A 12,500-nucleotide genomic window follows, 5' to 3' on the forward strand; every position below is an offset into this window, starting at 1 on the left:
TCCACCGTGTCTCTATGGTGACCAGATATCCTGGTCCCTCCCTGTATGTTGTCCACCGTGTCTCCATGGTGACCAGATATCCTGGTCCCTCCCTGAATGCTGTCCACCGTGTCTCCATGGTAACCAGATATCCTGGTCCCTCCCTGTATGTTGTCCACCGTGTCTCCATGGTAACCAGATATCCTGGTCCCTCCCTGTATGTTGTCCACCGTGTCTCCATGGTAACCAGATATCCTGGTCCCTCCCTGTATGTTGTCCACCGTGTCTCTATGGTGACCAGATATCCTGGTCCCTCCCTGTATGTTGTCCACCGTGTCTCCATGGTGACCAGATATCCTGGTCCCTCCCTGAATGCTGTCCACCGTGTCTCCATGGTAACCAGATATCCTGGTCCCTCCCTGTATGTTGTCCACCGTGTCTCCATGGTAACCAGATATCCTGGTCCCTCCCTGTATGTTGTCCACCGTGTCTCCATGGTGACCAGATATCCTGGTCCCTCCCTGTATGTTGTCCACCGTGTCTCCATGGTGACCAGATATCCTGGTCCCTCCCTGTATGTTGTCCAACGTGTCTCCATGGTAACCAGATATCCTGGTCCCTCCCTGTATGTTGTCCACCGTGTCTCTATGGTAACCAGATATCCTGGTCCCTCCCTGTATGTTGTCCACCGTGTCTCCATGGTAACCAGATATCCTGGTCCCTCCCTGTATGTTGTCCACCGTGTCTCTATGGTAACCAGATATCCTGGTTCCTCCCTGTATGCAAATTATTTGAAGGATATTTTTTTCAAAATAATACGAATACATTTCATTTTGAGTCTATTATTGATGCCATAAAGTCAATGGTTTGACCAGGCGGTATAACGATGATTTAAAATGGTTTGACCAGGTGGTATAGCGATGATTTAAAATGGTTTGACCAGGTGGTCTAACGATGATTTAAAATGGTTTGACCAGGTGGTCTAACGATGATTTAAAATGGTTTGACCAGGTGGTATAGCGATGATTTAAAATGGTTTGACCAGGTGGTATAGCGATGATTTCAAATGGTTTGACCAGGTGGTCTAACGATGATTTAAAATGGTTTGACCAGGTGGTATAGCGATGATTTAAAATGGTTTGACCAGGTGGTATAGCGATGATTTCAAATGGTTTGACCAGGTGGTCTAACGATGATTTAAAATGGTTTGACCAGGTGGTATAGCGATGATTTCAAATGGTTTGACCGTCCAGATCTGTTTACACTTGATATCCAGACACAATCTGACTACCTTCGGAGGTGGTCAGGAAGATCTGATCACAATGCAACTTTTAAAAACATCTACACCAGTCTAAAACAAAACTCCCTCTCCCTCCCCCTCTCCCTCCCTCCCTCCCCCCCTCTCCCTCCCTCCCTCCCTCTCCCTCTCCCCCCTCCCTCCCTCCCTCCCTCTCCCTCTCCCCCTCTCCCTCTCCCCCCTCTCCCTCTCCCTCTCCCCCTCTCCCTCCTCTCCCTCTCCCTCTCTCCCTCCCCCTCTCCCTCTCCCCCCTCTCCCCCCTCCAAACCCTTCACTAGCAGGGTTCATCCTGAGGTCAGCGTCCCAGCGAGGACCATCTCTCTCCCCCCCCCCTCCCTCCCTCTCCCTCTCCCCCCCTCTCCCTCTCCCCCCCCCCCTCTCCCTCTCCCCAGCGAGGACACACAGACAGGAGGAGGGACGGAAGATCAGAGGCTTGATCCTTCTCTTGGTTTCCTGAGCTGGCAAGACCCTGGCAACACCCTGGCAACACCCTGGCAAGACCCTGGCAACACCCTGGCAAGACCCTGGCAACACCCTGGCAACCAGGGGGAATCATATGACAGCCTCCCTGCAGGGCTTAAACCCTCCTCCACCTCCCAGAGCATAACACACTGTTACAGCTAGGAGGAGCTGAGAGGAGCTGAGAGGAGCTGAGAGGAGCTGAGTAGAGGAGCTGAGAGGAGCTGAGTAGAGGAGCTGAGAGGAGCTGAGTAGAGGAGCTGAGAGGAGCTGAGTAGAGGAGCTGAGAGGAGCTGAGAGGAGCTGAGAGGAGCTGAGTAGAGCTGAGCTGAGAGGAGCTGAGAGGAGCTGAGAGGAGCTGAGTAGAGGCTGGACAGAGGCAGTCTGCTAACCCAACCCTCCTGCCAAGATGTGACCCCCCCCCACCAACTCTCATTGACACGTCACATTAATCTGACGTCCCCCACAACACCCTGGCAGTCTCTGCTATACACACAGACGGAGATGTCTGGTGGGAACCAAGACTAAACACCCCCTGAGAGGCTCCAACAGAATGGGGGGGGGGGGGGGGGCAAAACAGGAGGGAGAGAAACGTTGTAGCTGGGTTAACCCCCTACAGCCAGTAACATCTCCTCTACTGCTCACCGTGTCCACCCTCCACCCCAGTAACATCTCCTCTACTGCTCACCGTGTCCACCCTCCACCCCAGTAACATCTCCTCTACTGCTCACCGTGTCCACCCTCCACCCCAGTAACATCTCCTCTACTGCTCACCGTGTCCACCCTCCACCCCAGTAACATCTCCTCTACTGCTCACCGTGTCCACCCTCCACCCCAGTAACATCTCCCCTACTGCTCACCGTGTCCACCCTCCACCCCAGTAACATCTCCTCTACTGCTCACCGTGTCCACCCTCCACCCCAGTAACATCTCCTCTACTGCTCACCGTGTCCACCCTCCACCCCAGTAACATCTCCTCTACTGCTCACCGTGTCCACCCTCCACCCCAGTAACATCTCCTCTACTGCTCACCGTGTCCACCCTCCACCCCAGTAACATCTCCTCTACTGCTCACCGTGTCCACCCTCCACCCCAGTAACATCTCCCCTACTGCTCACCGTGTCCACCCTCCACCCCAGTAACATCTCCTCTACTGCTCACCGTGTCCACCCTCCACCCCAGTAACATCTCCTCTACTGCTCACCGTGTCCACCCTCCACCCCAGTAACATCTCCTCTACTGCTCACCGTGTCCACCCTCCACCCCAGTAACATCTCCTCTACTGCTCACCGTGTCCACCCTCCACCCCAGTAACATCTCCCCTACTGCTCACCGTGTCCACCCTCCACCCCAGTAACATCTCCCCTACTGCTCACCGTGTCTACCCCAGTAACATCTCCTCTACTGCTCACCGTGTCCACCCTCCACCCCAGTAACATCACCTCTACTGCTCACCGTGTCCACCCTCCACCCCAGTAACATCTCCCCTACTGCTCACCGTGTCCACCCCAGTAACATCTCCCCTACTGCTCACCGTGTCTACCCCAGTAACATCTCCTCTACTGCTCACCGTGTCCACCCTCCACCCCAGTAACATCACCTCTACTGCTCACCGTGTCCACCCTCCACCCCAGTAACATCTCCCCTACTGCTCACCGTGTCCACCCCAGTAACATCTCCCCTACTGCTCACCGTGTCCACCCTCCACCCCAGTAACATCTCCCCTACTGCTCACTGTGTCCACCCCAGTAACATCTCCCCTACTGCTCACCGTGTCCACCCTCCACCCCAGTAACATCTCCCCTACTGCTCACCGTGTCCACCCTCCACCCCAGTAACATCACCTCTACTGCTCACCGTGTCCACCCTCCACCCCAGTAACATCTCCTCTACTGCTCACCGTGTCCACCCCAGCCAGTAACATCTCCCCTACTGCTCACCGTGTCCACCCTCCACCCCAGTAACATCTCCTCTACTGCTCACCGTGTCCACCCTCCACCCCAGTAACATCTCCCCTACTGCTCACCGTGTCCACCCCAGCCAGTAACATCTCAGTCATGTTAGCGTAGATCTCCTCCAGGTTCATCTCTCGGGTCACCAGCATGTGAGTTAACAGCCCCCCCTTCACCGTCTCTCCTCGGGACACCAGATCCTGGATCTCCCCCAGACGCTTATCTACATGGATCTGGCCTGGGGAGAGGGTTATGGTAACATATTAATCTCTAGTCCAGAACAACAGTATTGGGTTACATGCATGCATTCACAAGTGAGTCATTTATCAGACACTCTTACCCAGAGAAATAAAGGGTTTGAAAAGGGTTCTTCGTCTGTCCCCATAGGATAACCCTTTATGGATCCTGGTGAAAAATCCTTTTTGGGTTTCAGGTAGAATCATTTTGAGTTCCATGTAGAACCCTCTGTGTAAGGGGTTCTACCTGGAAGCCAGAAAGGGTTCTACCTGGAACCCAAAAGGGTTCTACCTGGAACCCAAAAGGGTTCTACAAAGGGTTCTCCTCAAACACCGGGTGGTAAATCACCAGTCTTTAAAAGGTCAAAACACCGGGTGGTAAATCACCAGTCTTCTAAAGGTGAAACACCGGGTGGTAAATCACCAGTCTTCTAAAGGTCAAACACCGGGTGGTAAATCACCAGTCTTCTAAAGGTCAAACACCGGGTGGTAAATCACCAGTCTTCTAAAGGTCAAACACCGGGTGGTAAATCACCAGTCTGAGCCTTTTAAAGGTGAAACACCAGGTGGTAAATCACCAGTCTGAGCCTTTTAAAGGTGAAACACCGGGTGGTAAATCACCAGTCTGAGCCTTTTAAAGGTGAAACACCAGGTGGTAAATCACCAGTCTTCTAAAGGTCAAACACCGGGTGGTAAATCACCAGTCTTCTAAAGGTGAAACACCGGGTGGTAAATGACCAGTCTTCTAAAGGTGAAACACCGGGTGGTAAATCACCAGTCTTCTAAAGGTGAAACACCGGGTGGTAAATCACCAGTCTTCTAAAGGTGAAACACCGGGTGGTAAATCACCAGTCTTCTAAAGGTGAAACACCGGGTGGTAAATCACCAGTCTTCTAAAGGTGAAACACCGGGTGGTAAATCACCAGTCTTCTAAAGGTGAAACACCGGGTGGTAAATCACCAGTCTTCTAAAGGTGAAACACCGGGTGGTAAATCACCAGTCTTCTAAAGGTGAAACACCGGGTGGTAAATCACCAGTCTTCTAAAGGTCAAACACCGGGTGGTAAATCACCAGTCTTCTAAAGGTCAAACACCGGGTGGTATATCACCAGTCTTCTAAAGGTCAAACACCGGGTGGTATATCACCAGTGGAAATGCAGCATCAGGGAAACGTACTGAAACTGAAGAGTCCGTCCCAGGAGCTGCAGAACTCCTCCCAGGGTCTGGGGACGACGGTTCTGAGCCACTTGGGGATGGCCCCGGCGTACATGGTCATCTTAAAGGAACTAAACATCAGGTGCAGGGCTGCGATGTAGTCCTGGCTCTTCTGAGGAATCTCATTCTCCAAGCAGCCCAGACGGTCCTCGTACAAGATGGCTGCCATACCTGGGAGAAGAAAAGTTGGGGTTTATTAGTTTTAGTTTAGCTGGTATGACAAATGGAAATGATGTCTGCCACTACCCATCCTCCCTGTACCCACTACCCATCCTCCCTGTACCCACTACCTATCCTCCCTGTACCCACTACCCATCCTCCCTGTACCCATCCTCCCTGTACCCACTACCCATCCTCCCTGTACCCATCCTCCCTGTACCCACTACCCATCCTCCCTGTACCCACTACCCATCCTCCCTGTACCCACTACCCATCCTCCTTGTACCCACTACCTATTCTCCCTGTACCCACTACCCATCCTCCCTGTACCTACTACCCATCCTCCCTGTACCCACTACCCATCCTCCCTGTACCCACTACCCATCCTCCCTGTACCCACTACCTATTCTCCCTGTACCCACTACCCATCCTCCCTGTACCCACTACCTATCCTCCCTGTACCCACTACCCATCCTCCCTGTACCTACTACCCATCCTCCCTGTACCCACTACCCATCCTCCCACTACCCATCCTCCCTGTACCCACTACCCATCCTCCCTGTACCCACTACCTATTCTCCCTGTACCCACTACCTATCCTCCCTGTACCCACTACCCATCCTCCCTGTACCCATCCTCCCTGTACCCACTACCTATCCTCCCTGTACCCACTACCTATCCTCCCTGTACCCACTACCCATCCTCCCTGTACCCACTACCTATTCTCCCTGTACCCACTACCTATCCTCCCTGTACCCATCCTCCCTGTACCCACTACCTATCCTCCCTGTACCCATCCTCCCTGTACCCACTACCTATCCTCCCTGTACCCATCCTCCCTGTACCCACTACCCATCCTCCCTGTACCCACTACCCATCCTCCCTGTACCCACTACCCATCCTCCCTGTACCCACTACCTATTCTCCCTGTACCCACTACCCATCCTCCCTGTACCCACTACCCATCCTCCCTGTACCCACTACCCATCCTCCCTGTACCCACTACCCATCCTCCCTGTACCCACTACCCATCCTCCCTGTACCCACTACCCATCCTCCCTGTACCCACCACCCATCATCCCTGTACCCACTACCCATCCTCCCTGTACCCACTACCCATCCTCCCTGTACCCACTACCCATCCTCCCTGTACCCACTACCTATCCTCCCTGTACCCATCCTCCCTGTACCCACTACCCATCCTCCCTGTACCCACTACCCATCCTCCCTGTACCCACCACCCATCCTCCCTGTACCCACTACCCACCCTCCTGGTACCCACTACCCACCCTCCTGGTACCCACTACCCACCTTCCATTGCGTATTTGAAAAACAGATCGTTAATATTGAGTACAGTGAGTCCGTCTGACTGCTGGCTCCTCAGCGTATCCACTCTCTTCACCAGGTCCTCCACCACAGCATTCACGTCGTCAGAGAACTGAGCCACGTCCTTCGGTCTCATGATCAGCTGACGGAGGATGCTACGCATCTTCAACCAGTCCTCACCCTCCCTACAGAGATGAAAGGGAGAGAAGGTGGTCAGAGACAACTAACTAAAAGGTTTTCACAGAGCTTTACGTGTCGACCTCACTGCCTTCCTCAGAGCTTTACGTATCGGCCTCACTGCCTTCCTCAGAGCTTTACGTATCGACCTCACGGCCTTCCTCAGAGCTTTACGTATCGGCCTTCCTCAGAGCTTTACGTATCGGCCTCACTGCCTTCCTCAGAGCTTTACGTATCGGCCTCACTGCCTTCCTCAGAGCTTTACGTATCGACCTCACGGCCTTCCTCAGAGCTTTACGTATCGGCCTTCCTCAGAGCTTTACGTATCGGCCTCACTGCCTTCCTCAGAGCTTTACGTATCGGCCTCACTGCCTTCCTCAGAGCTTTACGTATCGACCTCACGGCCTTCCTCAGAGCTTTACGTGTCGGCCTCACGACCTTCCTCAGAGCTTTACGTATCGGCCTCACTGCCTTCCTCAGAGCTTTACGTATCGACCTCACGGCCTTCCTCAGAGCTTTACGTATCGACCTCACGGCCTTCCTCGGAGCTTTACGTATCAACCTTCCTCAGAGCTTTACGTATCGGCCTCACTGCCTTCCTCAGAGCTTTACGTATCGGCCTCACTGCCTTCCTCAGAGCTTTACGTATCGACCTCACGGTCTTCCTCAGAGCTTTACGTATCGGCCTCACGGCCTTCCTCAGAGTTTTACGTATCGACCTCACGGCCTTCCTCAGAGCTTTACGTATCGACCTCACGGCCTTCCTCAGAGCTTTACGTATCGACCTCACGGCCTTCCTCAGAGCTTTACGTATCGACCTTCCTCAGAGCTTTACGTATCAACCTTCCTCAGAGCTTTACGTATCGGCCTCACTGCCTTCCTCAGAGCTTTACGTATTGGCCTCACGGCCTTCCTCAGAGCTTTACGTATCGGCCTCACGGCCTTCCTCAGAGCTTTACGTATCGACCTCACGGCCTTCCTCAGAGCTTTACGTATCGACCTCACGGCCTTCCTTCCAGAGCTCGACCTCACGGCCTTCCTCAGATCGATCGACCTCACGGCCTTCCTCAGAGCTTTACGTATCGACCTCACGGCCTTCCTCAGAGCTTTACGTATCGACCTCACGGCCTTCCTCAGAGCTTTACGTATCGACCTCACGGCCTTCCTCAGAGCTTTACGTGTCGGTCTTCCTCAGAGCTTTACGTATCGACCTCACGGCCTTCCTCAGAGCTTTACGTATCGACCACACGGCCTTCCTCAGAGCTTTACGTATCGGCCTCACGGCCTTCCTCAGAGCTTTACGTGTCGGTCTTCCTCAGAGCTTTACGTATCGAACTCACGGCCTTCCTCAGAGCTTTACGTATCGACCTCACGGCCTTCCTCAGAGCTTTACGTATCGGCCTCACTGCCTTCCTCAGAGCTTTACGTATCGACCTCACGGCCTTCTTCAGAGCTTTACGTATCGACCTTCCTCAGAGCTTTACGTATCAACCTTCCTCAGAGCTTTACGTATCAACCTTCCTCAGAGCTTTACGTATCAACCTTCCTCAGAGCTTTACGTATCGGCCTCACTGCCTTCCTCAGAGCTTTACGTATTGGCCTCACGGCCTTCCTCAGAGCTTTACGTATTGGCCTCACGGCCTTCCTCAGAGCTCATCGACGGCCTTCCTCAGAGCTTTACGTATCGACCTCACGGCCTTCCTCAGAGCTTTACGTATCGACCTATCGACCTCACGGCCTTCCTCAGAGCGTATCGACCTCACGGCCTTCCTTCGACCTCACGGCCTTCCTCAGAGCTTTACGTATCGACCTCACGGCCTTCCTCAGAGCTTTACGTGTCGGTCTTCCTCAGAGCTTTACGTATCGACCTCACGGCCTTCCTCAGAGCTTTACGTATCGACCACACGGCCTTCCTCAGAGCTTTACGTATCGGCCTCACGGCCTTCCTCAGAGCTTTACGTGTCGGTCTTCCTCAGAGCTTTACGTATCGAACTCACGGCCTTCCTCAGAGCTTTACGTATCGACCTCACGGCCTTCCTCAGAGCTTTACGTATCGGCCTCACTGCCTTCCTCAGAGCTTTACGTATCGGCCTCACTGCCTTCCTCAGAGCTTTACGTGTCGACCTCACGACCTTCCTCAGAGCTTTACGTATCGACCTCACGGCCTTCCTCAGAGCTTTACGTATCGACCTCACGGCCTTCCTCAGAGCTTTACGTATCGACCTCACGGCCTTCCTCAGAGCTTTACGTGTCGGCCTCACGACCTTCCTCAGAGCTTTACGTATCGGCCTCACTGCCTTCCTCAGAGCTTTACGTATCGACCTCACGGCCTTCCTCAGAGCTTTACGTATCGACCTCACGGCCTTCCTCGGAGCTTTACGTATCAACCTTCCTCAGAGCTTTACGTATCGGCCTCACTGCCTTCCTCAGAGCTTTACGTATCGGCCTCACTGCCTTCCTCAGAGCTTTACGTATCGGCCTCACGGCCTTCCTCAGAGCTTTACGTATCGACCTCACGGCCTTCCTCAGAGCTTTACGTATCGACCTCACGGCCTTCCTATCGACCTCACGGCCTTCCTCAGAGCTTTACGTATCGACCTTCCTCAGAGCTTTACGTATCAACCTTCCTCAGAGCTTTACGTATCAACCTTCCTCAGAGCTTTACGTATCAACCTTCCTCAGAGCTTTACGTATCGGCCTCACTGCCTTCCTCAGAGCTTTACATATTGGCCTCACGGCCTTCCTCAGAGCTTTACGTATCGGCCTCACGGCCTTCCTCAGAGCTTTACGTATCGACCTCACGGCCTTCCTCAGAGCTTTACACGGCCTTCCTCAGAGCTTTACGTATCGACCTCACGGCCTTCCTCAGAGCTTTACGTATCGACCTCACGGCCTTCCTCAGAGCTTTACGTGTCGGTCTTCCTCAGAGCTTTACGTATCGACCTCACGGCCTTCCTCAGAGCTTTACGTATCGACCACACGGCCTTCCTCAGAGCTTTACGTATCGGCCTCACGGCCTTCCTCAGAGCTTTACGTGTCGGTCTTCCTCAGAGCTTTACGTATCGAACTCACGGCCTTCCTCAGAGCTTTACGTATCGACCTCACGGCCTTCCTCAGAGCTTTACGTATCGGCCTCACTGCCTTCCTCAGAGCTTTACGTATCGGCCTCACTGCCTTCCTCAGAGCTTTACGTGTCGACCTCACGACCTTCCTCAGAGCTTTACGTATCGACCTCACGGCCTTCCTCAGAGCTTTACGTATCGACCTCACGGCCTTCCTCAGAGCTTTACGTATCGACCTCACTTCCTTCCTCAGAGCTTTACGTATCGACCTCACTGCCTTCCTCAGAGCTTTACGTATCAACCTTCCTCAGAGCTTTACGTATCAACCTTCCTCAGAGCTTTACGTATCGACCTTCCTCAGAGCTTTACGTATCAACCTTCCTCAGAGCTTTACGTATCGACCTTCCTCAGAGCTTTACGTATCAACCTTCCTCAGAGCTTTACGTATCGACCTTCCTCAGAGCTTTACGTATCAACCTTCCTCAGAGCTTTACGTATCAACCTCACGGCCTTCCTCGGAGCTTTACGTATCGACCTTCCTCAGAGCTTTACGTATCGACCTTCCTCAGAGCTTTACGTATCGACCTTCCTCAGAGCTTTACGTATCAACCTTCCTCAGAGCTTTACGTATCAACCTTCCTCAGAGCTTTACGTATCGACCTTCCTCAGAGCTTTACGTATCAACCTTCCTCAGAGCTTTACGTATCAACCTTCCTCAGAGCTTTACGTATCGACCTTCCTCAGAGCTTTACGTATCAACCTTCCTCAGAGCTTTACGTATCAACCTTCCTCAGAGCTTTACGTATCGACCTCACGGCCTTCCTCAGAGCTTTACGTGTCGGCCTCACTGCCTTCCTCAGAGCTTTACGTATCGGCCTCACTGCCTTCCTCAGAGCTTTACGTGTCGACCTCACGGCCTTCCTCAGAGCTTTACGTATCGACCTCACGGCCTTCCTCAGAGCTTTACGTATCGACCTCACGGCCTTCCTCAGAGCTTTTGTCAAGTTTTTTTTATTTTTAAGTAACAAATAAGAATACATTGAAATGGAAACATGACTGGTTTTACGGAAAAATATGTACGAGCTCTGAGAAACACATTCTTCACTTGTCAAACATCTCGTTGTTTTGTTCCCATGTACATCGTTGATGATTTTACACAAACATATTAATTACAACTAACCGAAGTCGATACTACTTCTCCGTGTGAATCATTTCTAGATTTTCCTCCTTTCAAAAAGGCGGTATAACATTTTTGCGTCCCGTGATGTCACAGGTCGTAGTTCAGAGGTCAGACTCACGCTGAGATAAGTCCGGTAGATCGGCCCCTCAGGTCGCGGTACTCCTTCCAGGACTCCATGTTGCCTCTCTGCGGGGCCACACCCTCCGTCCTCAGCACCTCAGCAACCAGATCCCGCCCTGCGATAGACACAACCAGCTGGGGGCCGAAACGAGATTTAAAGATCTTCCCATACTTCTGAGAGTGTTCCATCTGGGGAGAGAGAGGAACCTTGATGTTAACATCCTGTCTGGGATTTGCTGTCAACATCCTGTCTGGCATTTGCTGTCAACATCCTGTCTGCGATTTGCTGTCAACTTCCTGTCTGAGATTTGTTGTCAACATCCTGTCTGGGATTTGCTGTTAACATCCTGTCTGAGATTGCCATTTAGGGGTCTAAGCCGATAGAATGTGATTCCTGTGTTTTGATCTAGAGTCACACTAAACTTATCCTCATCCCCATCTCTTTGGCAACGGGAGTTTGGCAACGGGAGGAGTTTGGCAACGGGGGAGTTTGGCAACGGGGGGAGTTTGGCAACGGGGGAGTTTGGCAACAGGGGAGTTTGGCAACGGGGGAGTTTGGCAACGGGGGAGTTTGGCAACGGGGAGAGTTTGGCAACGGGGGGAGTTTGGCAACGGGGAGAGTTTGGCAACGGGGGAGTTTGGCAACGGGGGAGTTTGGCAACGGGGGAGTTTGGCAACGGGGGGAGTTTGGCAACGGGGGGAGTTTGGCAACAGGACTTTGGCAACACAGCACAAAGAGACCTGGGACCAGGCTACCCAGATGTAGACAGACAGTATTACGTTACGTTCAGAAATAATGGAGGGTCACACTAAACCAATCTTTCACTCTATCGCGCCCTATCCCTCCTACCGCTGTGTGGAACAACACACGTCACTGTTCTCCTGACACCATTTCCCTAACACCTATTAAGTAATGGTTCCATTTCCCCGATGGTTATGCAACGCCCCCCCCTCCACACTACTTCTGATTGGCTATTCAACATTTTGAATAGCCAAAATGCGGGGGACACATCCCCTCCCCCGGGGGACACATCTCTGTCCTCAAGCTCCGGCACCAACGCCCCCAAAGGAAGTGCCGAAAACAACTGTTCTCGTGTTTCAAGGCAGTTGTATTATTTTCCCCCGTCCTCATTTCACAATGGATTCATTCAGCTCACAACCAGCACTATAAAGACCGTCTCTTTCTCACCGAAAACAACGCGCACACCGTTAACCTGTATGTCTACAGAAACCTAGTTCTGTTATTTACCAGGGAGAACGTCTCTTTCTCACCGAAAACAACGCGCACACCGTTAACCTGTATGTCTACAGAAACCTAGTTCTGTTATTTACCAGGGAG

At 52.6% G+C, this 12,500-nt stretch overlaps 1 protein-coding gene across 1 annotated transcript in view; it reads right to left on the reverse strand.

The window, feature by feature from the left end:
- The window catches only part of LOC135573296 (cytochrome P450 27C1), a 22,196-nt gene that overhangs the window by 7,525 nt on the left and 2,171 nt on the right, over positions 1-12,500 (reverse strand). The window contains exons 2-5 of the mRNA XM_065022153.1: positions 11,160-11,350; positions 6,608-6,807; positions 5,099-5,308; positions 3,762-3,925 (exon numbers count right to left, since the gene is read on the reverse strand). Coding sequence (XP_064878225.1) covers positions 3,762-3,925; positions 5,099-5,308; positions 6,608-6,807; positions 11,160-11,350 — 765 coding nt within the window. The remainder of the gene's footprint in view (positions 1-3,761; positions 3,926-5,098; positions 5,309-6,607; positions 6,808-11,159; positions 11,351-12,500) is intronic.

This window comes from Oncorhynchus nerka, linkage group LG2, assembly GCF_034236695.1.
Source record: "Oncorhynchus nerka isolate Pitt River linkage group LG2, Oner_Uvic_2.0, whole genome shotgun sequence".
Classification (NCBI taxonomy): domain Eukaryota; kingdom Metazoa; phylum Chordata; class Actinopteri; order Salmoniformes; family Salmonidae; genus Oncorhynchus; species Oncorhynchus nerka.